This window comes from Mesoplodon mirus, assembly GCF_964341445.2.
Source record: "Mesoplodon mirus genome assembly, chromosome: 4".
In the NCBI taxonomy this organism is placed as follows: Eukaryota; Metazoa; Chordata; class Mammalia; order Artiodactyla; family Ziphiidae; genus Mesoplodon; species Mesoplodon mirus.
This window is the reverse complement of record NC_138979.1, coordinates 162022414-162048858: the sequence shown is the minus strand read 5'-3', so window position 1 is coordinate 162048858 and position 26445 is coordinate 162022414. Positions and strand designations below refer to the sequence as shown.

Below are 26445 nucleotides of genomic sequence, written 5' to 3'. Positions count from 1 at the left end.
TTCCCTGCTCTTTGCATTTGCTCCCGGCCTCTCATGTCAGCCATCTCACTTGCCTTTCACCTGCTTCTGTGTCCCACGTGTTGCCCAATTAGCCACACTGTGGGGAACTTGCATTTGTTCACTTGTTTGTTCGTTCATCCATTCATCCTTGAAGGGATGAATGGAGCAGCCCCTCTGTGAAAGGCACCGCGCTAGGAGGTGCCAGTAACAACAGCAGATAAACCCGACATGGGCCCTGTCTTCCTGCAGCACCAGTGTAGCGGGAGGTAGCAATAAACACAAATAAGTGTGCTGCCTGTAAATTAAAACACACACCGTGAAGAGAGCTAACTGGACTCTGAGACCAAAATAACAGGGAGACCTAATGTTTTATTTTCAACGGCAAAAGTAATATCATATGTGGTAATAAATTCAAATGCTGTTAGACAAGTTTAAGATGAAAAATGTCCTTTCCTTATATGAATCCCAGCCGTCTCCCTAGAGGTGATCACTATTAACCATTTCTCATATATGTTTACTGAAAAGAATTTCTGCATACACAGCACATATGTCCTCTTAAAAATGTTTGCAAATGGCATCATGTTACGTATCCATTGTTTTACGACTTTTCTTTCTTTTTTTTTTTTTTTTTTTTGTGGTACGCGGGCCTCTCACTGTTGTGGCCTCTCCTGTTGCGGAGCACAGACTCCGGACACGCAGGCTCAGCGGCCATGGCTCACGGGCCTAGCCACTCCGCGGCATGTGGGATCTTCCTGGACCGAGGCACGAACCCGTGTCCCCTGCATCGGCAGGCGGACTCTCAACCACTGTGCCACCAGGGAAGCCCCAACTTTTCTTTTTTTTTAAATTATTTTTTGGCTGTGCCATGCGGCATGCGGGATTTTAGTTCCCCGACCAGGGATTGAACCCATGCCCCCTGCAGTGGAAGCATGGAGTCTTAACCACTGGACCTCCAGGGAAGTCCTGCGACTTACTTTTATCTGTCCTTTTCAATGTACACGTGCATCTTATTCTTTTAAATGACCATCTAGTTTTCTATTGAATGGATGCTGCATAATGCCCTTAATTCAGTCCAGAGAAGATCTAACTCAGGATTTTGGGGGAGTGGAGTGTCGAGTTAGGGAAGGTCTCTGAACTGGGACAGGGCCGCTGAAGGATAAACAGGACTAAGCCAGGCAGGGGACAACGTACACAAAAGCGCTAGGAGGTGAGGAGGAACTCACTAAAAGGGTGGCGTGGCTGGAGTGCAGGGCCCAGGAGAGCAGCTCGGGGTGGAGCAGGAGAGAGGGCGTCAGGTGCCAGGTGAGGAAGGACCTGCATCAACTGGCCAGGTGACGCCTGCGTGCCTGCTATAGGCAAGACCTCTTTGGAGGCATATTAGGGGCAAACCAAGATGGCCTCAGCATGGAAAAGTTGCAAAGGGAGGGTCTATACATTTAAAAAATGATGATAAATGAGCAGAATAAGGAAAATGCACATCCCTTCCTTTGTGAATCATCTTGGAACCCAACAGGCAGAATTCAGAGCTTCCTACTCTACCTTTCCACAATGCTTTATATTCAAGGACACAGGATGGACCTGATTACTTTGCTGTAGGTAGAGCAAGTGAAATTTGCCCTCGGCCTGCCTCCTAGATGCTGAACTAGTGGAGGGTGAAGACCACATCCCAGTCACTTCTGCATTCCCAAAGATGGGCAAACTAAAGGACAACTGAACAGAACTGGATCAATAAATGCCCCTCAAATCTGCAAGTCACACACATGGACGGGCCATGTCTATCTTCTCTATATCATTCTAGTTATAGTATAAGTGTTACTGAGTCCTAAAGTTGCCTAGGCAGGATTCATTTCACAAGAACAACCAAGAGCAATCCTTAGATACATCCTGGATTTGATGACATCACAGCAAAGGCTTTGCCTCACTTGAGAGCTGCAAGGCCTCCTGGGAAGGGCCTGTGCATATACAAGAAACAATGGAGGACTGGGGACAAAGTTACAGAGGAAGAGTCATCCAAATTGGGTCCATATGGACTGCTGGGCTTCCATCCTGAGGCTGGGTCACACTGCTCTTCACCCTGGGCTTCCTCTTGATCTCTAGCGTGCCCCACTCCGTCATGCCACCTTCTGGGAGCCCCCAGTAAAGGCTTGTTAATGAACAGCAACAGCAGTAAGAGCCAATTCCAAAGAGAGAGGTTGCCAAATGGAAAACCCATCAAGATACCAGCATACTAGCCTGCCAACAGATCTACCAACAAACCAACTACCAGATGAAACCACAGACATAAATGAGGGGTGCTTAAATAACTAACAGAAATAAATAACAGAAACGTGGGAACACCAGTAGGATCAATTACAACTGGTTTCAAAGATGCGAGAAACTGCCACTTGCCCTGAAATACACACATTGCAGGTAATACCATCACACCCGCACACTAAAATGCTAAGTACCCAGGGAAGTCCCAGAGGGATCTTTTTCTGCCCCTATGGCTTGACAGCAAGAAGCCTGCCTGCCTCCTGCAAAGAACCTGGCCCCAGATCTCTGCAACGTATTTTATGATAGCCTGCCTTCACATCTAGCTGTTGTTGGCTTGTTTTGGTACAAGAACAGAAAGTGATTTCTTAGATCAGGCTCCGCTTGCAATGAGTACACCCTGAGCATTACTCAGGCTCTTTCCCTGGCGCATAAATCTTCCTGCAGAGGAAGGAGAGAATGAAGGAGGCACCCTGATCCGGCCCTCGGTCCCATCCAGGCAAAGATGGCTCAGGCAGGGAAGCCCTCCTCTCTGTGTCCGTTTAGGTTCTACTCTTTGCTGATTTTCTTGGTTGGGGATCTCTGAATGGAATTTTCTGGTCGTGGCCAGAAGGGTTTCTAGAGAGCTACATAAAGTCTCTTCTAACTCCAGCACTTTCTGGCCTTGACGCCTTAGTAAATGATACCAGGGGCTGGCCCACCTTGTCAGGTTCCTCCGGGTGCTGAATGATGACATCTGCCCCTCTCGCTTCACCCACTAACTGTGCCCCCCACGGCAGAGGCCCCACGCGGTCCCACACCACCTCTTCCCAGAGCTGCTCCCCCGCCCAGTGCCCTGGCCACAACAGAGTGCTCGTGGGCTGCTGAGGGTTCACGTCCACCCTGCATAATTCACAGCCACATTCAATAACCCATCTGAAAGGGGCCTGGACACGCCGTGGAGGGACACTCCAAGAAGAGCAGTCCAGACAACCCCCAATGTTGCGCTCAAAGTCAACAGACTCTCAGCAGAGCTCGTGAGCGAAAGGAAAGAACGCCCACATTTCCAGGAGATGGCAACTTTACACCCGAGATCATTATAATTTTTCTCTGCAGCTGCAAAACTTTGTTTTACTGAATGCTGTTACCTTCTGCATCACGTATGGGGAATTTTAAACAGGCAAATGGAAGAAGGTCTGATTGAAGATGAAGTTAAATGAAAGAAATTGGTCTCATTTAGCACATGACAGGATTCATCTGTGTTCCCAAGTCCACTGAGGTGGCATCATGGGCGTTTCATATTCATGAGCTGCTGCGACACTGTGTCCCCTCATTTACAAAGAGCCGCGTTCAGCAAATTCTGTCCCTGTGGACACTCCATGCATTTCATGGTCTTGTCAGAGAGACATCAAACACTCCAGTAACCAAATACCAGAAAATGGCTTTAATTAGTGGATCTCAATCGTATAAATAATTTTTTTTTCTAAGTGAAAAAATGGAGAATTTTTTTAAAGGGCGAAGAAAAGGGGAAAGGGGTAGGCAACAGGCTTCCAACACCCGAAGGAACAAGGGAAAGGGACAGTCTCAGAGGAGCTCCTGGGCCCCTGCACTCCCCGGACGGACTGGGTTTCTGGGGCAAAAATGCGTCTGCAGGTCCCTGGCGGGTCTGCTATGAGGACCGATCCCCGGCGATTTCACCTGATCCGGCCGGGTCATTGGGAGGGGAGGAGAGAGGCAGCCATGGGAGAAGAGTCTGAAAACTGTGATGCTGCTGGCCAGAAGGTCCATTGCAGGGACTGAGAAACAGGACTGATCGCGAGCAAAAGGTACCCAAGCAGGTCCCTGAGGAAGCGAATGACAGGGGCAGGAAGATGTCCGTCCTGAGGCGCTGGCTTGGGTGGGGGGCGGTTTATCTATGTCCTGTACGTTGAGATGTCTCCATGCTCCTGCCAAACCCACCCCCTCCTCCTGCTGCTGGGGGAAGAGATCCCCGACCTCAGGAAGAACATCGAAAGAGCCGGTTGTTCCTCCCAGCTGCCCACGCCGTGGCCACTCTCCTGGCTGACAACGGGCTGGACGGGAGGGCTTGGACTGAGTCCATTTCTGAGACAAGCCGGGTCTCAGGGGGTGGTGTGGTGCTGGCTGGGTGGCGGGCAGACAGGAGGCTGTGCTGAGTGGTGACTCAGCTTGTGGTCTACTGTGGGTGTGCAGGCCCGGTCTCAACATGTTACCCTCAGGGGGTGGTGGCACCCTCCGGAAGGAGCACGAATGCAATACCCTAGAATGCGATTTGCCCCATCACCCCACGCGGTCCACCAGGGGCTGTGGAAGTCAGTACTGACCGCGCAAAGGGTTGTCAGCCAGGACTGACCCTTCGGAGCAATTCAAAGGCAGTGCTCATGGGAGACAAGCACAGCCCAACAAGGGTTCTCCATAGGGAAGGACCCTGTTCAGCCCAGGAGCCTGACACTGGGAGGACCCTGGTGTCACACACTGGAGTGGCCTCTAGGGAACATCGCACAGTGGCTACCAACAGTTGAAGGAAACGAAGAACAATGAAGAGGGACGCTCTCTGGGAGCTTCGTGGCAGCTCCAGCTTTGATCCGTAGAGATGTGTTAAGGACGAGGAGGGGTGAGCGACTTCAAAGGTGATGAGGAATGAAGTGGCTGGAAGGAATGGAAAGTGAGGAACTCTCCACTCTCTTCAATAAGGCCCAAGATCAGTGATATGGTATTAATGTGACAGAGAGCACCTTCTCAGAGCCGCCAGATATTCCTGGTTCCTGTGTTAGAAACCAGGCATATCTGATTCTATTTCATCCTCTCCGTGTTACGCTGAAAAAAACAAGACAAACTACCCTGCTTTTATTCTAAATCCTTAGGTTTTGTATTTTTTCCTTATATATATTTATTACAAAAATGCTCCTTTGATCAGTGCTAGCCGTGACTCCGCCACACAGAATGCTTCTGAGCGGTTCCCTTCTCGCAAGGCCACTGCCGGTGACAGCCAGCTGGTTTTGATCACAGCCATTCCCAATCGGATTTTCATAAGATAGATGAGGAGTCTTACTGCTGCTCTCTCTCTTATCAGATGAGAAACAGAGGGGGAGGGGGGGACGGGTCCTGAGGGAACAGCGCAACAATCAAGGGCTGCCGGGTTCTTTCTCTATCCCTCCGCTGCTGCAATTTTCAAAGGCATTTGCCTCGGGCACTTTTAAATGATGGTGTCTCAATTCTGTAATCATCTTTCAAGAGCTTCCTCTTAAAGGGTCTTTTAGGTAAACCCAGTCCGTCAACCACACTTATGCACTCAGGAATCACATTCCCAGTATGTGTCCCCCCTGCATGTGTGTATATATATAGGCGAGTACACACATGCACACACCAAACATCTGGGCATTTTTAGAAAGCTGGGAGGACCTGAAGCTGGAAAGGAAGACCTACCAGTTGGCCATATCAAGTTTGTCTCTCGCTAGGGTAAGAGGGTCCCCTATCACCGCTCCCCTGGATTTCTGCTATACCTAGGCTTTGTTATCTCGGGTTCTTCTTTAGAAATGAATCCCCATGTGTTGGAAGGAAAGACTTCAACTGAGGTCTAAGTGATGCACTGAGTCCAACCTCAGATGAACAATCATGCCTGTCCCTTCCTGTCTCACCTAAGCACTATCTGACCGTCAGACTTCAAGATGAGTGAGGCATCACGGCCATTTGCTTGGAGAGCACAGTCCCCAGGCCACAACTTGCTGTGGTTTGGGTTACAACGACTATTTGGAGCAACTCTACAAATCCACCTGTCTTTTTTTTTTTTTGTGGCAGAGAGCGCTATGCCTCTTCTCTATACAGCCCCCATCACTTGAAACAGATATCCTAAAGCACTGAGCCTCTCTTTCTAGTCACATAAAAATCTGAGTCTAAGATGTCCCTGGGTAATGGTTCTCATCAATATGGCCTCATCTCCTCTCTGCCCTCATCCACCACTCCTTTCACAGCTGTGCGGAGAAGTACCCGTGCCTCTCCCCAGAGCGGACCACAGCTCACCGTCTCATCTAGGACCAACTGATGAAACTAAACAGGATTAGCTTTGTCCTATCCTGATCCTGTCTTCCATATTAAACAGGGACAGAATCCAAGGAGTTACAGAATAAATACACAGATCTCTATAACTATTTCAGGGAGATTTAACTCTTTTACTTTTGTCAGTGCTTAATGTTGGATGATTTATTATTAATCACATTCCTCCAAACAGAATAAATACCCGATCTCTATAACTATTTCAGGGAGATTTAACTCTCTTTTACTTTTGTCAGTGCTTAACGTTGCATGATTTATTATTAATCACATTCCTCCAAACCGACTACAGCACGATGGAATGCTGACAGAGCTTTCTCTGTGTTCCTGGAGGAAGGTTAATACAACCTGCTTCCTTTACGACACGCGTGCATGCGTGGTGCAGGATGTCTGTGTCATGCTCCCCACTCTTCCTCTTCAGACGGGGACATCCCAGTAAGCTGCTCACGTGAACAAAGAAAATGGAGTCCCAGAGAGGTCGCTGTCAACCACATTTCGGGCAGAGATGTTTGCGATGGAAAGCTTGGAAGGCTGGTGTGACCCAGAGATTGTAGGGGCCCACTAGGGGCCTACAGCACTCTGTTCCAGCTCTGCCAGCAGAGCAGGAGGTCTGGTCAACGCTCTGGGCTGTGCTTTGCAGCTGGACCAGGGCAAGGTACGGAACAACTGAGGTGACAAAGCGGAACCACCAAAATGTGCTCCAAGCTTAACTCCATTTTCAGAAGCTCCCCTGACACTCTGCCTCTTCAAGAGGCAAGAAGAGCACAGCCAGACCAGTCTCTACTATGTTTGCTGAGCTAAGTCATTCCATCCCACCAGCTCTTAGATACCTACTCCATGATGGTGTATGCTTGTCCCACGGTAGGGGCATGGGACCCTGAATTATCTCCTGCAAAAAACAAAAGCAAGTCAAAACAACTTTTCTTGCTTCATTAAAGAAACTTCTGGCAAGTCCCCTGTAACTCCTCTGGCATCTCACTCACTCTGGGGCCAAACCCACACTGGGGAGTAAAGAAGTTGCCCTTGGGGCCCCAAGAGTCTACATCTACTAGAGTTCATTTTTCTTTTGCTGCCAGGAATGTGGCCTTAACTGTCTATCAGGGAAGAACTGAACCCAGATTCCTGGTTCACAGAGCTGTACCAGAGGGTGTACCTGATGAGGAGTAGGAAACCTGGGTCCCAGATCTGCCCCTTATTTGCTGACCATGTGCAGTTACTTGTCAACTCTTGTCCCAAGTTTCCTCGTCACCAAAATGAGGTGCCTTCTATCTATCTCTATGACATCCTTATTTCTAGGTTGTCCATTCCCATATACCTAGTGATAAAAAAAACCCCAAAACACCTGACTGTCATATTTGCCTATGGAAGTCTTTCCAAATGTCCCAGCCACAGACATGGCCTACAGGTAAAGCACACCAAGTCTTTTGTTTAGAGAATCACTGTACAGAAAGTTCATTTCTATACTAAAATGAACTTGCACAGAGTCCACCTGTGGCCCATGATGGCCTCAGCTCAGTATTGGCACCATGATCCAACACCCCTGGCTGGGGCTCTTTGACGTTCCATACAGTCTTTTGAGTGTCCCAAGTCTCTGTGATGTCAGTTTGTTCCCTCAGCTGTGTCTCAAAGCATTGTGCTGGTGGGAGAGTTCCAGCCATAGCCTGCCACGGCCCAGGGAGTGCCCTGTGGGGTCTCTGTTCTTCCAAACTTCCCATACTCCCCGCTACTCACCCTGCCACCTGCACAAGCCCAGTGACACTCCATCCTCTCCCCCTAAAATAGGCTCTCCTCTCCAGAGGACCCAGCAGAGAATTCATTATCTAAAAGCAATCCCAATGGGTTTGATAGAAAAGAAAGTATAACATGAAGGAGAGGAGTGGTCCAACCTGAAGATTCTGCATCGTGTCACAGAGCCCTAAAGACCTGGTCTCTCTGGCTTTTCTCTGCTCAGCCTGGATGTTGCTGCCAAGACTTCACGGGGAGAGGATCAATGGAGCTGAGGACAGGGGCCAGTGGGTTCATCTGAGAATCAGGAAAGGATAACAAATCTGCAACAGGGCAGTGGGAATACGAGTGGAGGCAAGCTTCCTGGATAAGAAGGCTTGAGAAACGAACCTAACACTTTGAGAGCAAAGAGGAAGGTGGTGAGAACAGGTGATCAGGAGTCACAAAGGCCATGTCCCAACTCCAGCTCCATCACTTACTAGCAGTGATGTCCTGGAACAGCTCATGCTGGCTAAAATCTTTAGGAATTTCACATGCAGGTTGTTAAACATAAACATTATTAAAGATTAAATTATACATCCTTAGGGCTTCCCTGGTGGCGCAGTGGTTGAGAGTCCGCCTGCCGATGCAGGGGACACGGGTTCGTGCCCTGGTCCAGGAAGATCCCACATGCCGCGGAGCGGCTGGGCCCGTGAGCCATGGCCGCTGAGCCTGCGCGTCCGGAGCCTGTGCTCCGCAACGGGAGAGGCCACAACAGTGAGAGGCCCGCGTACCGTAAAAAAAAAAAAAAAAAAAAAGAAGGACTTCTTTTTCAAATTTCATACCCAGTATCCTATAAACAGAATGAAGCTTAACAAGGCACAGAGAGGGAGGCAAAGGAACTAGGTTTGGGTACTACCTAATAAGTCCGATGTGCTGCAGTAAGCTTAAGGAAGGGAATGCCAACATAACAGGACATTCATGCTAAGCAAGAGAAAAGAATTGAGGTATCAGGGTTCCAATTTATCTGCACTTAAAGAATTCTTTCCACTTTCTCTTTCTCCACATTAAAACTGCTTGGCCCAATAGTGACTGCTGCTTGCAGGAGAACGGATGAAGGATAGGGTGGAAGGATTAAGCAGGCAATGAAAAAGAGCCCAAAAGAGAGTTAGAAAGCCCGGAGACAGAGATGAACGGGGAGAGGGGCGACAGAGCGATATTCCACTCCATATATCATTTTTCTAATTCCACTGACAGTCTAGCATCTCACATCTCATCCAGCCTCATTGCTTGGCTGTGTTCAGCCACTTTTACCTATTTTCCCTGTTGACATGGATAGAAAATTGAGCAATTACCCTTAAATTTGGAGCTCTCAGATCATCCAGATTGCTACACTTGCAGAATTAAGTCCCCAATTGCCCCTGGCTAGAAGTGGCTCAACTCAGCCTGTCCTTTAGGAATTTCACACTTTTGGGTTGGCCATAGGATTTATCACTCCTAAGGTTTTAAGGTATTCGATTCTGTCACACCTGGACCCCAGGATACAAAGAGCACAGCCCTCTCCAGTGGGGAGGCGGCATGCCCCAGAGGCACTGGGAGATGCCAGGAAGAGGGAGTTATAATTCCACCCGCAGCCCTGGGTTACACCAAGATGCGATGGTTATAGGCAAGAAAGAGCTTATCCTTTTTTTTAAGCTCCTGTTTTCAGGGACTTGCCACTTTTTTAAAGCCATTATCTGGGGGCTCACAAGTTTTCTTAACTTGACTTTACCTCAGAGATAAACTCTTTGAAAGTTGAGTCCACATCTAATTGTGTTTTTAGAGATGATCTCAATCTGAATACTGTTTACCTTTTTTAAAGACAAAGAATTTCTTTTCTCCCATTTTTGTGCCTCTCCGTGCTCCTTCTGAAGTTTCACTTTCCATCCAGAGTTCACTTTCTGAGAGCTGGATTTTAGAGCCGGAAGAGACCAAACAGGCCTGGAAACACTTCTGGCGTCAGAGAGGTGACAGGACTTTGGGCCTCCTGTCTCCTCTACCAGGGTCCTCCCAACTTCCACACTCCTTTCGCTGGCAAGCAATTATTTATTTATTTTTGGCCACGCTGCATGGCATGCGGGATCTCAGTTCCCCGACCAGGGATCAAACCTGCTGCCCCCTGCCTTGGGAGCATGGAGTCTTAACCACTGGACCGCCAGGGAAGTCCCTGCTGGCAACTTCTACTCTTCCTTCAAGTCGAAGTTTGAAAGTCACTTCTTCAGCGTGGCCCTCCCTCAGTCCCCAACCCCAAACAGGTCTCCACGTTATTCTCCCTCGTGGCACTCCAGACTCTTCCCTCAGTGGACTCAATTGCAATTTGTTCTTACTTATTTAGTGTGTGACTATTTGATTAGTCCCCATATGCCTGACTAGACTGTAAGCTGTATGAGGGCAAGGACTAAGAATGGTTTGTACACCATCATGTCCCCAGTGCCCAGCTCCAAGCATCACACATAGCAGGTATTCAACAAATGGTGGTTAAAGGAATGAGTGAATGAATGACTTGCCCAATGTCGCTTGTAGAGACTGGGTTCACTCCTATTCCAGATCCAATGTTCTTTCTCTAACATACAACCTTCCATGACAGAAGTCTAAAGGCCTAGGGCAAACCAGAAACTTGATTCCAAGAATAGGAATGGATAATTAAGCCACTAAAGGAAAGATCCGTTTTGCCATCCTACAATTTTGGGACCCTGAGGTCATTCGGGGGCTCTGGCTGTCCATTATTCTTAGCTATTCTCCAGAACCACGAATCCCAACTTCCCCGAAGCACGGTGTCAGCTCTAGCTGTGAGTGAGTCTACCTAGAATCAGCAAATTAGATGATTGGCTATCTTCAAACTTCATGAAAGGCAGTTTATGTGGGGATGCTGACTATCTGTAGTTGAGAATGGACCCGAATCAGGGCTTAGCTCTGCAGAAGCAGCTTCCCTCCTGGTTATGGTGAATGAACCCCGTATTCATCCTCAATGTGGAGTCGCTCCTCATGCCAGGCGACTTATCTTGGAAGGCTGTGCACGTGTTTCTCTGCCTAACCTAATCCTCTCAAGCCTTCAGGACCCAGGCAAGTTCTTCCTTCTTCCTGAAGGGCCCTCAGCCTACAGAGATTGCTTCCTCTTCCGACCTCACAGCCCTGAATAACATAAATCACCAATACAGCAACAACTACTTGCTACCTTTGTCACTCAGTACACTGCTGTCTAAGCTATTTAACCCTTGTAACACTTTCCATCTTTCATGTTTTGTCTCCCCAACAAAGTCCTGTGTTCCTCTAGAGGAGAGCCCTCCAAGGTCTTCGGAAGGATTTGCAAATCCCTTCCCAAAGGCCTAATCCGACTTGCAGATGCATTTTGTTCTGTTCATAAAGTGATATTTTAAGATTCTGTCATGTTTTGAAATCTGAATTTGAAAACTTTCAGGTCATGTCATCTCCCCTCCAAGCTCACCCCAGGCCCCACCATTCTTTATAGTTGAACACTTCTGCTGTTTCAAGTATTTATATTACCTGCCTGGCCCCTAAAAACATTTGAGCTCAGCCTGCCTTGGTCTTGCAAACAGTCCTGCTGCCAATACATTCCGGTTAACCAACAGATCCCCAAACCACCCCTACACGGCACTTACTCTTTGCTTCTCATTCAAAAAAACACACCCGATCTCAACAGCTCCTTCCTTCTTCTGTTCTTCTGTTCTCTTCCCTCGGAAGCCTGAGGGGTCAATGGATGGGAGGAAGTGCTTCTCTTCTCTCCCTCGGCTTCTTCCCCAGGGAAGAAGGAGCACCATGTATCAAGAGTGATCCAGGGAGGCTGAATGCTGAGAAATATATCTCGAGAGACATGGCTTCTCAAAGTCTTCTATAAAAGAAGAGGAGAAAAGATGGGCTTCCCTGGTGGCGCAGTGGTTGAGAGTCTGCCTGCCGATGCAGGGGACACGTGTTCGTGTCCCGGTCTGGGAAGATCCCACATGCCGCGGGGCGGCTGGGCCCGTGAGCCATGGCCGCTGAGCCTGCACGTCCGGAGCCTGTGCTCCGCAACGGGAGAGGCCACAACAGTGAGAGGCCGTGAACCGCAAAAAAAAAAAAAAAAAAAAAAAAAAAAAAAAGGAGGAAAGAAGAGCGGGCATTTCTCACTAGGTCAGAGAATCCTGGAGGGCAGGGGCTGTCTCACTCATCACCATCGGCATGGGAGCAGCACTAGCCACAGGAGGCGCTGCATGAAGACCCCCTGGCTCTCCTCAGTGGAAGCTCACCTCCAAGGCGCTGGGAGGAGGCCGTGGACCATGGCTCCTCATCTCTGTTCCTGGAGATTCACCTTCTCCTCTGAGATGACTCGTCAATCACCCACCCCCACCACCAGAAGATGAGCAGTCCCTCCCCAGGTGAGAATACTCCTCACTGCTGACCTCAAGGGACCTGGATGTGATTTTTATTAAGGGAACCAGTAGGTTCCCTCACAGGTGCCCAGAGATCTGTTTAATGTCATTGCTGAATGAGCATCCATGGATGGTTCAGGGCAATCATTTCGCGGAGTCTCGACACCCACTGGTTATTCTAAGTTCAAAGGAGCAGCTTTAACTAGCCAACCAAGTCATTCCCTGAGCAAAGATAATTCTAGAAACTAGTTATATGTAACATATGATTCCTATTGCATAATGGATTCTAAACATTCACATACAGTGAAATGGACTAAGTCGAGTGTGAAGTGGAACATATGAACTGATTTTCCACTACAGGACTCAGGCATAACTGCATGGAAAACAGATTTATGCCAGGGAAGAGGCATACCTCCTAGAAGGTAACATCAAGTGCACTCTGACAAGAAAGGGTTTTATGCGTCAAACCTCTGGAACCAAAATAAAGGCCAATTCACAAATTTCACATTCCAAGTTTGTGAAGGGGAAAAGAATAGTAGGGGTATTCTCTGAAAACAGTATCTTTCTTCTCCCCTTCCTTAAGGAAATTGTATTAAGCATCCCGTCAGCAATGCCAGCACTCTATCTTACACACCTGGGAACTGACACTGACACAACCAACCTGTGCAAGGAGATGCCATCACAGCGGAGGGTCGTAGCATTTGTTGCAGCTCAGAGGCCAAGAGCAAGGACTCTGGAGCCAAGACCTGCATTCAAGGCCTGGTGCTGAGCTATGCTGCGTTAGTAATATAGTGGTGAGCACAGCTGACTTCCAAATCCTGATGTTGCCATTTACTAGCTGTGTGACTTTTGGCAAGGTTACCTTCCTTTGCCTTAGTCTGCTCATCTTTAAAATGGGGATAATGAACAACTGAAATGTCCTTTAACAGGTGACTAGATAACCAAAATGTGCTATGTCCATATATTATCAATAAAAATGAACAGGGTAATGATACATGCAACCAGCTGGATGCATCTCAAAATCATTTCAGTGAGCAGAAAAAGCCAAACACAGAAGCATACATACATATGATTCAATGTATATAAAATTCTAGAAACTACAAACCACTCTATCTTGACAAAAAAACAGATCACAGTTGCCTGGAGACAGGGGCAGAGGAAGAGTAGACTGGAAAGTGGCATGAGAAACTTCTGGGGGTGATGGAAATGTTTTGTATATGGATGGTGGTGGAGATTTAACTGGGCATATACATGTATAAAAATTCACACTGTGTACGTTGAATGGATGCAGTCTACTGTATGCAAATTAGAACTCAATAAAACTGATTTAAAGGAACTTTCCCATAGATTTGTTTTGTGAATTAAATGAGAAAAACAAAGTGCTACACAACGCGGTAAATGTTTGGTAATACTGGTGATGGCAGTGATGCTGGTGGACACCACAGTATGAGAGCAGAGTGTTTGTTCCCTTGAGAGTCAGAAGATCAGAGCTTCCCTTTGAGTCCTGAGATTCTGTATAATAATCTGTAAACCTCAATCTCTTAACACGTCAAATGGCAGGTTTGGACAAGGTGGCCTATAGAGTTGCTTAAAACTGCAACAATTTGGGACTTCCCTGGTGGCGCAGTGGTTAAGAATCCTCCTGCCAATGCAGGGGACACGGGTTCGATCCCTGGTCTGGGAAGATCCCACAGGCCGCAGAGCAACTAAGCCCGTGTGCCACAACCATGGAGCCTGCGCTCTAGAGCCTGCAAGCCACAACTACTGAGCACATGCGCTGCAACTACTGAAGCCCGCGCACCTAGAGCCCGTGCTCCACAACAAGAGAAGCCACCGCAATGAGAAGCCCGCGCACTGCAATGAAGAGCAGCCGCTGCTCGCCACAACTAGAGAAAGCCCGTGCGTAGCAATGAAGACCCAACACAGCCAAAAATAAACAAATAAATAAATAAATATACAAAAAAAAACCCTGCAACAATTTGATTCTAACATGATGATGTCACAATGGCGGCCAGCGCAACCTTCTAATAATGCATCTGTGATGTGTGCAAACTTCAGTATTCAGAGGGTTTTGCTATAATATTTAACAGGTACTCCTTGAAATGGAGCAAGTTCACACACTGAAAAAAAATGGAGAAGGTGGGATTTCAGAGGTCCTTTGAGGGGAGCTGGAAAGAGGTCCAAGGTGGGGTGGGGAGAGGTGTGGAGAAGGGTCCCATTTGAATAAACTTTCTGTAGACCATGAATTGAATGAGCACCTCAGATTCATCAGCATCACAATTTCCAAGCACACTGCGCCTTAACCACCAAACAGCTCTGTTCATGTCTGGCAGGGACCTGCCTCCTTGAGTCCAGGGAACATCCTCCTGGCCCTGCTGCCCTAAGCAACCAGTGGCTGAAGCAACAGAGCGTTTGTGAGGACAGGCCAACCCAAAGGGTGGCACTAGCCACCAATCACTGAGCATCACAGGTGCCAGTGCAGCACTGGCAGAGGACATCCTAGGAACACGTCTGGGAAAGCAGACTCTGGGAAAAGAAGTGCAGGATACCTTGTTGAACAGGGCCACTGGGAATTATTAGTGGGTGGAGAAGTTTGGCAGCTGAGAGGAATTTAGTGAGCAGAGCTGAGGAGGAATATCTGGCAAAAAGAAATGAACTTGTCAATAAGAGATAATGGAAAAGCGAAGTGCTGAAGAATGAGGGGAGCAGCGGGCCCAGGAGCTCTTACTAACTCCTAGAGTGCAGGCTGAATTCCTGACCGCCAGAGACTCCCTTTCTACCTTCAAACCCCTTTGGAAGGAGGTGAGGCGGAAGTACTCTTGCACACAACTCCCCCTCGTCTTCAATCCTGGCTTTGGAGGCACTACAGCAGGGTTGTCAAACTTCAATGTGCGAAATATTTATCCAGGGAGCTTACTTAAATTAATGCAGATCCCTGGGCCCCAACTCCAGCTTCTGTTTTGTGGGTGGCCTGGGAATCTGTATTTTAACCACCATCCCAGAATATTTCACGATTGTCCTATATGACCCTTGCCCTAATCCTGTGAGGTAGCTAAGGCACAGAGAATCATCCACGTGCTACAGATTTAATTCTCTCCTCCACTTTGTAGTTGCAAGCAAAAGTTATTTAATAGACAGCTTTGGGACTCCACGTCTAGTCATGAGAGAATAACTGTTACCGGACTTGACTTCCTGCTATAAACAATTAGAAAACTGGAAAAAATACAAGATACAGCTGTTTTCACACAGTGGACAAGAGGTAGCACAGAACTGTGATCCCCAAGGGAAGGGAAACAAATGAAGTGGGCCCTGCAGTCACCCTGGCTTCTGCCCAGAGATGCCTCCTGGACACTGGCACAGGGGTGGGGAACCCCAGGTGGAGCATGGGGAAGGAGGTCTGGCTGAGCTGAGGAGACAGAGGTCAAAGTTTAGGGGGCTAAGGCGGCTGGAATTTGAGAAGCCACCTAAGTGTCCATCAGTAGATGAATGGATAAGAAAGATACGGTATATATATATACAGTGGAATATTACTCAGCCATTAAAAAAGGAAATCTTGCCATCTGCAAAAACATGGATGGACCCAGAGGGTATTATGCTAAGTGAAATAAGTCAGACAGAGGAAGACAAATACCGTATGATCTCACTTATGTGCGGAATCTAAACACCTAAACAAACACAAAACAAAAACTGACTCACAGGTACAGAGAATAAACAGGTGGTTGCCAGAGCAGGGGTGGGTGAGGTGAAATAGGGGAAGAGGATTAAGAGGTACAAACTTCCAGTTATAAAATAAATAAGCCACAGGGAAGTAATATACAGACAGCATAAGGAGTATGGTCAATAAAACTGTAATAACTTGTATGCGGACAGATAGATTTATCATGAAGATCATTTCATTAATGTATGCAAATGTCAAATCAGTACATAGTACACCTGATCCAGCATAATATTGAACATCAACTATATTTCAATTTAAAAAAAAGAAAAGAAGCAATGGCTACAATTATCTGTATCTGATGAAAACCATAAATGCACAACCTCAAGAAGTTCAAGTAGGATAAACACAAAGTAAACCACAACAAGGCACATCATAACCAAATTGCTGAAAATAACAAATAAGGGGAAATAAGTCTTAAAAGCAGGAGAAAAAGACATACTGCATACAGGGGAACAAACATAGGGAGGACCACTGACCTCTCGTCAGACACAATGCAAGCTACAGGACAATGAACTAAGTATCTAAAATGCTAAAAGGAAAAACAAGAGTTGCCAGCCCAGACTTCCATATCTGGTGAAAAGTAAAGACATTTTCAGACAAACAAGGCTGAGACAATTTGTTGCCAGAGAACCTGTTCTACAAAAAAAGATGTTAAATGAAGCGCTTCAGGCACAAGGAAAATGATACAAGATGGAAACTGAATTCTGCACAAAGGAATAGTGTGGAAATGGTAAATATGTGGGTTAAAAAAGAGGCTTTGATCATTTAGGTCTTAAAGATAACCTCCACTCTAGTAGATTTCTTGTAAAAAGTACACACAAACTTTACCTTTTCTCTTGAGCTCTGAACACAGGTTTCGGCTGTGACATGGCTGCTGGACACGTAAGTGCTGTTTCTCCCTCATTTACAATGTCAGCCTTTAACTGGCTACTGTGTGTCGTGTATGAGAGATGCAAAGATAAATAAGACATGGTGCCCACTATCAAGGAGCTTAGAGCCTGGTTGGAAGAACAATCAAGCCAATAAAGAATTAAAGTGTGATAGTCACTTAGCTCTGTGACCATGGGCAACTTAACCTCTCTGTACTTTAGTTTCCTCAACTATAAAATGGGGATAATAATAGTACTGCCTCATAGGGTTGTTGTGAAATGAAACGCTTTAACATCTATAAAGTGGTGGGACAGTGCCTGAGATATAATAAACACCTGATAAGTCTTAGCTATTATTGCCCTGGTGGTGTGTTACAACGGAAGTTTGCCCAGGAGGTTGCCGGCGCAGAGAAAGAACATCAGACTCAGAGAAAGGGTGGGATGGAAGGGAAGGCATTTCAGAGGAGGTGATGCTTCCAGCTGAGTTCTGAAGGACAAAGAGGATTAGTGGATAAAGAAGAAGGTGGGGTATTCTAGGCAGGGACAGTAGCACTTAGCAAGGCACAGAGATGCAAAACAAAAGGCTAGGATGAGGCCACAGGGGATGTTTCCAGTAAGCCTGCAGCAAATGGCGCCTTAACTGTAGCTCATGAAATGCTCTGGGATGTGTCTGGAAGCCCTTCTGACTTCCCCAAGGACATCTTACCTCCTCCATCATCTGATCCATCCAGGCTCTGCTGTCTGAGGCGGTGACTGCCCCCAAAAAGAAGGAAAGGAAAGCAGAAAGTGAAAACGCTATATTGTTATTGTTTCCATTCTTTCTCCTAGATGAAAATGCTTCTGGACCCACTCCCCTCCACCAACTTGGTCAGACTTGATTTGGCAGCTGGTCTGCCAGGTATGGCCACACAGGCCATGTGGTGCTCCATCCCACAGGCAGCATCACACCGACCGTGATAGGATGCTCCACCCACCCCGCAGGTGTGAGATCCATGGCCCTACCTTCACATTCCATCTTTACCTAGAAACCTTCCTTCTTTCTTTTTGATTTAAGTCTTAGGAGAAGGCTAGCTTTAGAAGGCTGGAGTTGCTTCTGCCCATCTGCATCAATAAAGCAGAACCCATGGGTCAGTACTCTTGATACCTGAACATACACTTCTAAAAACCACGCAGTGGGAGATATGACATGGGCATCAATGCCAGAGTCCAGCCCTTCAGCTGAGGAAGCAGCATTAACGGAACCCTTGACTAGTGTTCCTAACTCCAGCCCCAGCCCATGGCCAGCTTCCTGCTGTCTGTCTTTGAATGCTGTGTTTAATAAAGGCTGAACAGATGAGGACCACCCAGACTGCACTGTTGACTATGGTCACCACAGGATGTTGAAAGAGTACTGGAAACATACTCTTCTATTTCTTCAGAAGCCCTCCTTCCTGACCTGAAAAAAAGAGAGACAAGGTTTATGAGAACACTCTAGTCTCCTGCACTGACATGGCATGCTGGAGGGGGGTTTCAAAAGTGGGAGCAAATTAGCATAACCCAAGTGCTGGATTCCTCTTTATAGACCAAGGCCCACAACCAATGTAAGAAAATTACAGTAATGCCTTCCTATGGCCTTATTTCAGCATGACTCCAAATTAAATTGTTGAGCTTAAGTGAAGTTGAGTGAGAAGCTCAAAACTACAAAGGGTATAGATGACATGGTGCCTTCCTTTCAACAGTTAACTGACCAATTTACAGAGTACTTTCTTAGGGCTGAGGCCTTGGGTCTTATTTGAAGCTGCTGTGCTAACATGTGCAGCTTCCCGTGAGCAAAAGGGGACGAACTAGCCGCTCGGTTCAGGCCTGACTTTCTGTCTCCTCCACGTGAAGGACTGGAAGGCCCTGTGAGTGATGGTGGGGCAAGTAAGACATTCCACGAGCAGGAGGTCTGTCTGCACACAGACACTATGTGAGGCCCTGGTTCCCCAACCTGAACGTGTGTAAGAACCACCCGGGAAGCTTGTCAGACGTGGAGATTGCTGCACCCAGCAACGAGAGATTTCTGGATCAGCTGGTCTTGGGGGGGAGCCCAGGAATATGCATCTTAAACAAATTCCCAGTAATTCTATCCAAGAGGGCCACTACCGATACTCTGAGAAACACTGATCTTAAGTCTTCTAAATGAGATCGGCTAAACGCTGAAGATTTTTAAAGTTGGGTGTGGGTTACACGGAGATAACTTTCCCGTATGTGTGAAAATTTCTGTGATAACGGAGTATTTGTTTTCTATGAATTCTTTTAAGTCAGAAATCAATCACCATGATGATCGAGGGCAAAGGGTGGTGGCAGCGTCATGATGGCCGGCAGGAGGCTGAGAAGGCCTCCCAGTAAGAGCTGCACGGGGGCCAACCAGCACTTTCCGCAAAAGGCAAATAATCTCCAAAGAGTAGAATCATAAACCTAAGTCTAAATAGACTACTTCCCATGAAAGTTAGACTATAACTGTGCTGTTAAGAAAGAGAGAGACAGAGTAAAAGAAGGGAAGGAGGGAGGGAGGGAAGGAAGGAAGGAGGGAGGGAAGGAGGGAGGGAAGGAGGGAAGGAAGGTGGGAAGGTGGGAAGGAGGGAAGGAGGGAAGGAGGGAGGGAAGGAGGGAGGGAAGGAAGGAGGGAAGGAAGGTGGGAAGGTGGGAAGGAGGGAAGGAGGGAGGGAAGGAGGGAGGGAAGGAGGGAGGGAAGGAAGGAGGGAAGGAGGGAGGGAAGGTGGAAGGGAAGGAGGGAAGGAGGGAGGGAAGGAAGGAGGGAAGGAGGGAGAGAAGGAGGGAAGGAGGGAGGGGGGAAGGAAGGGAGGGAGGAGGGAAGGAAGGAAGGAAGGTGGGAAGGAGGGAGGGAAGAAAGGATTAATTTTGGCTGAAGTCAGGGAGGGGGAAGTGAATAGGTAGGTAAAGTTGGAAGAACAGCATGGAACAACTCTGAGGGGACCTCCTAGGCTGCAGCTTTCGACTCTTAAAGGGCCAACTGAAGAGACGGAGCAACTAGGGGTAGGGGGGCGAGTGGGACTTCAGGGCAGCAGGTGGGGCACAAAGGTAAACTGCGTCGGGTACCCAGGGCATCCCCACGGTGATGATGGCAGATGACCCAGGTTTATGACCTGTTCTAAGTCAAAGTCAAAGGAATCCGGAACGCAGCACCCGCCCCGGCCCCCACCGCCAGCACGGCTGCCTTCTGTCTGTGTGGAGGGGAGGTTCTGCTCCCGGCTTGAGTTCCCAGGGACCACTGCCTCCAACTGTCCTGGTGAGGCTGAACTCCGAACCCACTGTCCGAATGAGCCAGTCCTATGTCACTAGCGGCAGAAGAGCTTGGATGGAAACGGGGGTCACAGAAGAATAACGGGATTCAAGAGGCTGGGCAGCCTAGGCCGGCGCCTTCCTGTTGTACAGAAGGGGCAGCTCCCTCTCTGACCACCCTCCAGAGTTAGGACAGAATCTCTCCTTCCTAAGCCACGTGCCAGGGCAAAAGGAGCGGTGATTCTGTCTGAAGGAAACAATCATGACAACACGACTCTACCGGGGGAAGGCTGATTAATTGCCATTTATCCACTCGTCATCCGAACAGGGGCTGAGGTCCATCTTCAGCATAATTGCCGCTGAGCCCACAGCCTGCTTCCTGTCACCCCAGGGGGGCCCAGGATCCTCCCGCAGCAGGGAAGGAGCAAGAACAAGAGACAGCGCTCAAGGATGGACGGCACGGATGCCCCACGGGACGTTCTGTCTGTCTGTCTGTCCGTCTGTCTCTCAATCTCTCTGCTAGAAAGAGCAGGTTCTGGGAGAGCCTTCTGCTTGGGAGATGGAAAGCCTAGTGGGAACTTGAGCGGGGCCCTGGAGAAACATCAGGAAACACTGCCTTTGAAACAGTTGGCCACTTCTGGGCTGTCCCTAGCTTGCAGATAAGTTTGGGCTGCACCACACCGCTGCTTATTTTGGTTTGGTTTAATTTTTTTCTGTTTTATCATTAATTTGTTGTCCAGGTTGGGAGATTTTGTACAAAAAAAGTCCGGATTTCTGAATTCTTCAAATACAAACCCTGGCCACCCTGGGTCTGCATTCCCACAAGGAAAAACTCAGGGAAGCTGGGCTGTGTCCCACCCCCTCCAAGCCTGAGCTCCCACCCTCCCTGGCACCTGGGGGTCCCTACTAGCTCTTTACCGCTGAACCTGCACTGCTGCTTTTCTTACAGAAGTTAAGAGGATAGTGAAGTATTTCCTGTATCTCTGCCGCTACCAAAAGTGAGAAAGCAAAAGGAAGTGGGAAGCGTGCTGTAGGAGAACAGGCAGAGAGTACATTTCTTTATAGAACTGTGAATATGCAAATAACTTGTCTATGTATCTCAGTGATATAATTTAACGTGCTATTTTGAAGTAACCCCCCACTCCACAGATTTACTTTACCTGCCTAGTCCCCAAACGCACCTCAGGCCATGCAGTGACATGGAACCTAGCATAAGGATTTTCAAACCACAGGTCATGAACAATTAGTGAGCCATGAAATCAATTTAGAGGATCACCACCAGCCTTTCTTTTTTTTTTTTTTTTTTTCAGTACGCGGGCCTCTCACTGTTGTGGCCTCTCCCGTTTTGGAGCACAGGCTCCGGATGCGCAGGCTCAGCGGCCATGGCTCACGGGCCCAGCCGCTCCGCGGCATGTGGGATCTTCCCAGACCGGGGCACGAACCCACGTTCCCTGCATCGGCAGGCGGACTCTCAACCACTGCGCCACCAGGGAAGCCCTAGCCTTTCTTTTTTGTCTTTTTTTTTTTTTTTCCAATAGCAAAGAACAGTGAAGAGAGTGTACTGCAAATAGTAAGAATAAATATTACATAAAATGTTCTTCAGTTTTATATACAGACATACCCAGTCACGATGCAGAGCGCATTTTTAAATTGCTGGTGACAGGTTAAAAAAGAATGAAAACCTGGTGGTCTATCATTGCCCAGCAGGGTAGGTAACCCAAGAAGGATGTGGGCTAAAGCCCCACCTCCCACAGACTGCGTAGGTGGGTGGAGGCTGAGGGGGAGGACTGCAGGTTCTGGGTCATCACACACTTCCGGGGAAACGGTGTGAGCTGGCCCAGCCCCGTGGCAGGAGGACTGCAGAGCTGCGGCCAGCTCCACCCTGGGTTTCTGGTCTCTTACCGCCCCCCGTGGCCCACGTGCCTCTTTCTCCAGAAGTGGCCGTTAGAGGGTTTGGGAACCTGACATTTATAATACTGGCGAGACCACTGTACAGAGATAGAACACTTTTGGGGAGCCTGCAGACACTTTCATGTCTATCAACATTAGCTCTGGAAAAGAGGCAAAACGGGCTTCAGGAGCACCATTTTATATATACCGATAGATTGGGGCAGTGGGCACCAATCCACCAAAGCTCTGTGTGCTTTGTCCACATCACAGAGCTGCTTAGTGACGATGCTGAAACGAGAATCCTTATCTCCCAAACCCACTGCCCCAGGTCCTTTCAAAAGCAGATACCCGCTGATTTTTAGATGTCCCCTGGGCACCCCGACATCTGGTTGGATTTACTGTGCTCACAGGTTTTCCATACTTACAGGAGGCAACAGATAGCTAATTGAAAGCTGGAGAGAATCCTTTACACCAGGAGTTCTTAACCACTGGTGCACAAGAGAATCACACCTGGGAAGCTTCTGCAGCACCCGTGTGCTAGGCTTCACCACAGGCCCCCTGAGGTAGTAATTTCTAGAAATGAAGCCCAGTCACGTATGTGAGAACCACTGCCCGAAACCTCATCTCAGAGAGTAGACTGAACTCTCTGTCGCTAAGCAGCAGAATGTAAGCCTTGCTGCCTTGTCCTTCCGAGTTGCCTGCTTTCTTCTTACAGAAGCGTTCATGAACTCTGACTTGACCTACGGGCTGAGGGGAGGAAGGAAATGGCCTCAAAGACTGAAGGCTCCATTCCCGAGTGACTCTGAGTTGGCCCTCCTGAAACTCAGGATTCTGTGTTGTTCTTAAAAGCTCAGCAGGTGCTCTCCACTCGGGGAGGCCCAGAAGCAATTCAGATCTGATTAGAGATGCTTGTTCAATATTCAAAATGTAAAACATAGAGGTTGCTGAACCAGCACTTTGAAAAGTTAATTAAATGCCAGGTTTCTTTTCAAGAGCTACTCCATCACTTGCTGATTGCTTTGGCCATTTTGAAGAACAAAGCTTTAACTCCGGACACTGAGAGTAAGTGTCCTCCCTCACCTCCCACCTTGTGGACACGGGGTGTTAGGAGTAAGGGCACCCTGCCCTCCTGCTTTGCAGCAAGGGATGCGCCGGACCTGGTCAGTGACTTGGCAAGAGGGGAGCCACAGCCCTCTCTGTGTGGTGCTTTCCAAGTCGCTAAGATCGCTCAGCCTCACGTGAAGCCGTCTGTTCTTTAAACAGGTGGAGACTTCAGGGTAAGGGCGTTGTCTCATTATCCTCACCTTCCTTTAAAGCCCAGTCCTTCAGTTCCACACTCAACCAGTCCCCTCCTGGTGTTCGCCCTGCTTCTCTACAATCCACACTAGGTGACTCGGCCTGGGCTCCACACATCCACCCTCGATTCTCAGGCGAGAGTGCATTCCCAGGCCCCCGCCCCCATGGCTTGTCACAGGAAGACTGATGACTGATGATAACAGTTAACACTTACTGAGTTTGTTGGGTGCCAAGCATTGTTATTATATTATCTTATTTATATGTTACTATTATATAACACTACTATATATAGTATTATACGTTACCTTATTTAATTATCACATTATCTTATTTAAACGTGCTCCCTTTTACAGATGAGGTGACTGGGGCTCACAGAAGTAAAGTAACTTGCCCAAGGTCACCCACCTAGAAACGGGTTGGGCCAGTATACAAGGCCCAGTTCTTAAACCCTACATGATACAGGCACGCAGGCAGCTCTACACTGGGGGAAAGGCTCATTCTACAGACTCTGCTTCAAATTCAATTAACATTTTCCATGATGAGATGACATACTTTCAACTTACAGCAGCACTGTAGCTTTGTCAGCCTGACCATGTGGTAGTTAATGTTGGTTAATTTACAACACGACAGCTCGCGTCATGGGAGAAAGGAGACCCCATCTAGCCAGGTCACCCTTTCCTCCAGGCACTCGCTTTTTCTAACTTCTTTTGCTCAGATGCACTTCCTTTCCTTTGACATTTAGAGACCACACTGATGTGCACTGTGCATGATTTGGTCAGTGGAGGACAGGCTTGACGGCGCTGGAACATCCCGCGCCTGCGACCACGCAGAACCACTGCCCAATCCCGGATCCTCGGTTTTACTCCGGGGCTCAGTGGCAGAGAAGGACCGTAATGTAAAGACCCTCCCCGCCTGCAGAGCCAGTCTCCTCTGCCTGCCCTGCTGCATCAGACAGAAGGCCTCAGCTGCTGCCTACACGGGTCACGTGCTGAAGGGTGAAAGGCGGCCCTAATGTAGACATCATCTCAGTTAAAATGTTGCTCTCGAGTTTAATGGAATACTGCAGAGATCTAAATGGAGATAAAGTACCATGGCTCAAAGAACAGCCAGGATGCTATCTTTATGCAGCATGACAATGTTCAGTGGTTAATTAGACACCGTTAACCTATTTTAGCAGGGGACATAACTGGGATAAATGGGGGGAAGTGTCCTTGAAGTCTCTTAATATCCACAGCACATATTGGGCCCTAGACTCACCTCCCTGCTGCAAGACAGCACAGGCTTAAAATAGAGCAAAGTGCCGGGCATCCAGAGCCCTGATGTCCTAGTGGAAGGCCCCCTGCTGGACCATCCTGCCTGGGCCACGGCCTCTAACCAGAGAGTGATGTGAAGGGTTTGGACACATGGTTACTAGTGCAACTTGTTGCCCATGAGGGAAGAGCTAAAGCCACAGTAAGGAGCTTACAGGGCTCCCATGACAGAAAGAAGAAACTCTGCAGCCAGGGGCCAAATTCATAAACACTTAGCAAGGGGAAGTGCAGAAATGAGAGACCAGCTAAAGTGAAGCCAAAGCTACCTTATATTTTCAAAACATATCACTCCTCTGGAAGAAAAGCAGTCAAAATACCATTTTCTTGAGACGTTTTCTACCCTCATAATTCTTAAATGTCCAATAAAAATCTCACAAGTGCATCCAAACCTCATTGAGGTCAGTTTTACAAAGGCCTGGGAGAGGGGAGGTCATTTGTCCTAGATCATATAACACATCACTGGTACATCTAACACCAAGGCTCTACTTTATAAATTGTGTGACCCACCAATGAGCCTTCACAGTGGAAACCCAGATCTGAGCAGAGGAGAAATGTGCCATTGTAATCATGGCTACAAGGTTCATTCAGCATCAGGCAGCGGACTGCTTAACTGGGGACCCCCTGCTCTAAGATGTTCCACTGCTCTAAGATGTTCCCCACCTATAATACTGATTAAAAACCAGATATTTTTCATGAACTGACGTTTTCTTTGGCCGATGGATTTCTCCTCATTGAAATCTCTGCTGAGAGCTGAAGTCCCCACTCTTCCCCCTCAGTTCCTAATTCTTGCCATTCATGTTTAGTGTCCAGATGTATTTGCAGGTATTGTACCTTCTCCCTTTTTTTAAAGACAAACAAGAACTCCCCAGCACCCCAATTTTGGCACTTTGGGGTTTTAGGTCATATTAGAGCACATTTAGCTCCTGCTGGCATTATCAACAAACAAGGTGTCTAGTAGAAAGATGAAAACCAACTTCCAAATCCTATCTGTAGACTCCCAAGCCCTATCAAATTGAAGCGATAGTGATTTACATGGCAATTCCTGGGTGAAGTTTGCCCCCTGCTGGTCAGATTCAAAATAACATCTCCGTTCCAATTCAAACTCTAAAGAAGCATTTATCAGGAGGAAAAAGGGTCGAAATGTATAGAAACAGTTTTAGTAGCTAAAAATAATCATGGGAACATATAATAATGTATGTATATCTCTTCTATGAATAAACTACAAAGTGGAAAAGTTTAGATCTCTAGATCTTAGGTATCTCAAATGAACATTATTTTATTCAGAAACCTTATTGGGTAACTAATCATCTATTAGGCACAAACGGGAGGTGTTGGGATTTGGGACCTTTTGCTCAGGATTTTACAATCTGGCTGGACAAAGGAACACTACAGAGATAACAGTAATGCCTCCAGAAGACTCACATACCGCAGTGACTGAAAGACTACCGCCACCATCCCGCCTGTGCATCTTCCAGGTGAGGAAACAGAGACGAAGAGGTGCTGAAGCGACCTCACTACAGCCCCAAAGCTAGCTGGACACAGAGCTGGAACTAGAAACCAACAATCCCTCATCTATAGCTGGTTCTATTATGCCCTACTCTTAACAAGAGAAGAGAGGTTATAGCAAAATATCATGGTAGCACTAAAGAGAGAACTGACCCGGGCTTCCCTGGTGGCGCAGTGGTTGAGGA

General features: G+C 47.8%; 1 protein-coding gene across 1 annotated transcript in view; it reads right to left on the bottom strand.

The window, feature by feature from the left end:
* Positions 1-26445, bottom strand: part of IFT43 (intraflagellar transport 43) — an 89350-nt gene that overhangs the window by 5822 nt on the left and 57083 nt on the right. Inside the window, exons 4-5 of the mRNA XM_082617963.1 lie at positions 18397-18429; positions 17701-17747 (exon numbers count right to left, since the gene is read on the bottom strand). Coding sequence (XP_082474089.1) covers positions 17701-17747; positions 18397-18429 — 80 coding nt within the window. The remainder of the gene's footprint in view (positions 1-17700; positions 17748-18396; positions 18430-26445) is intronic.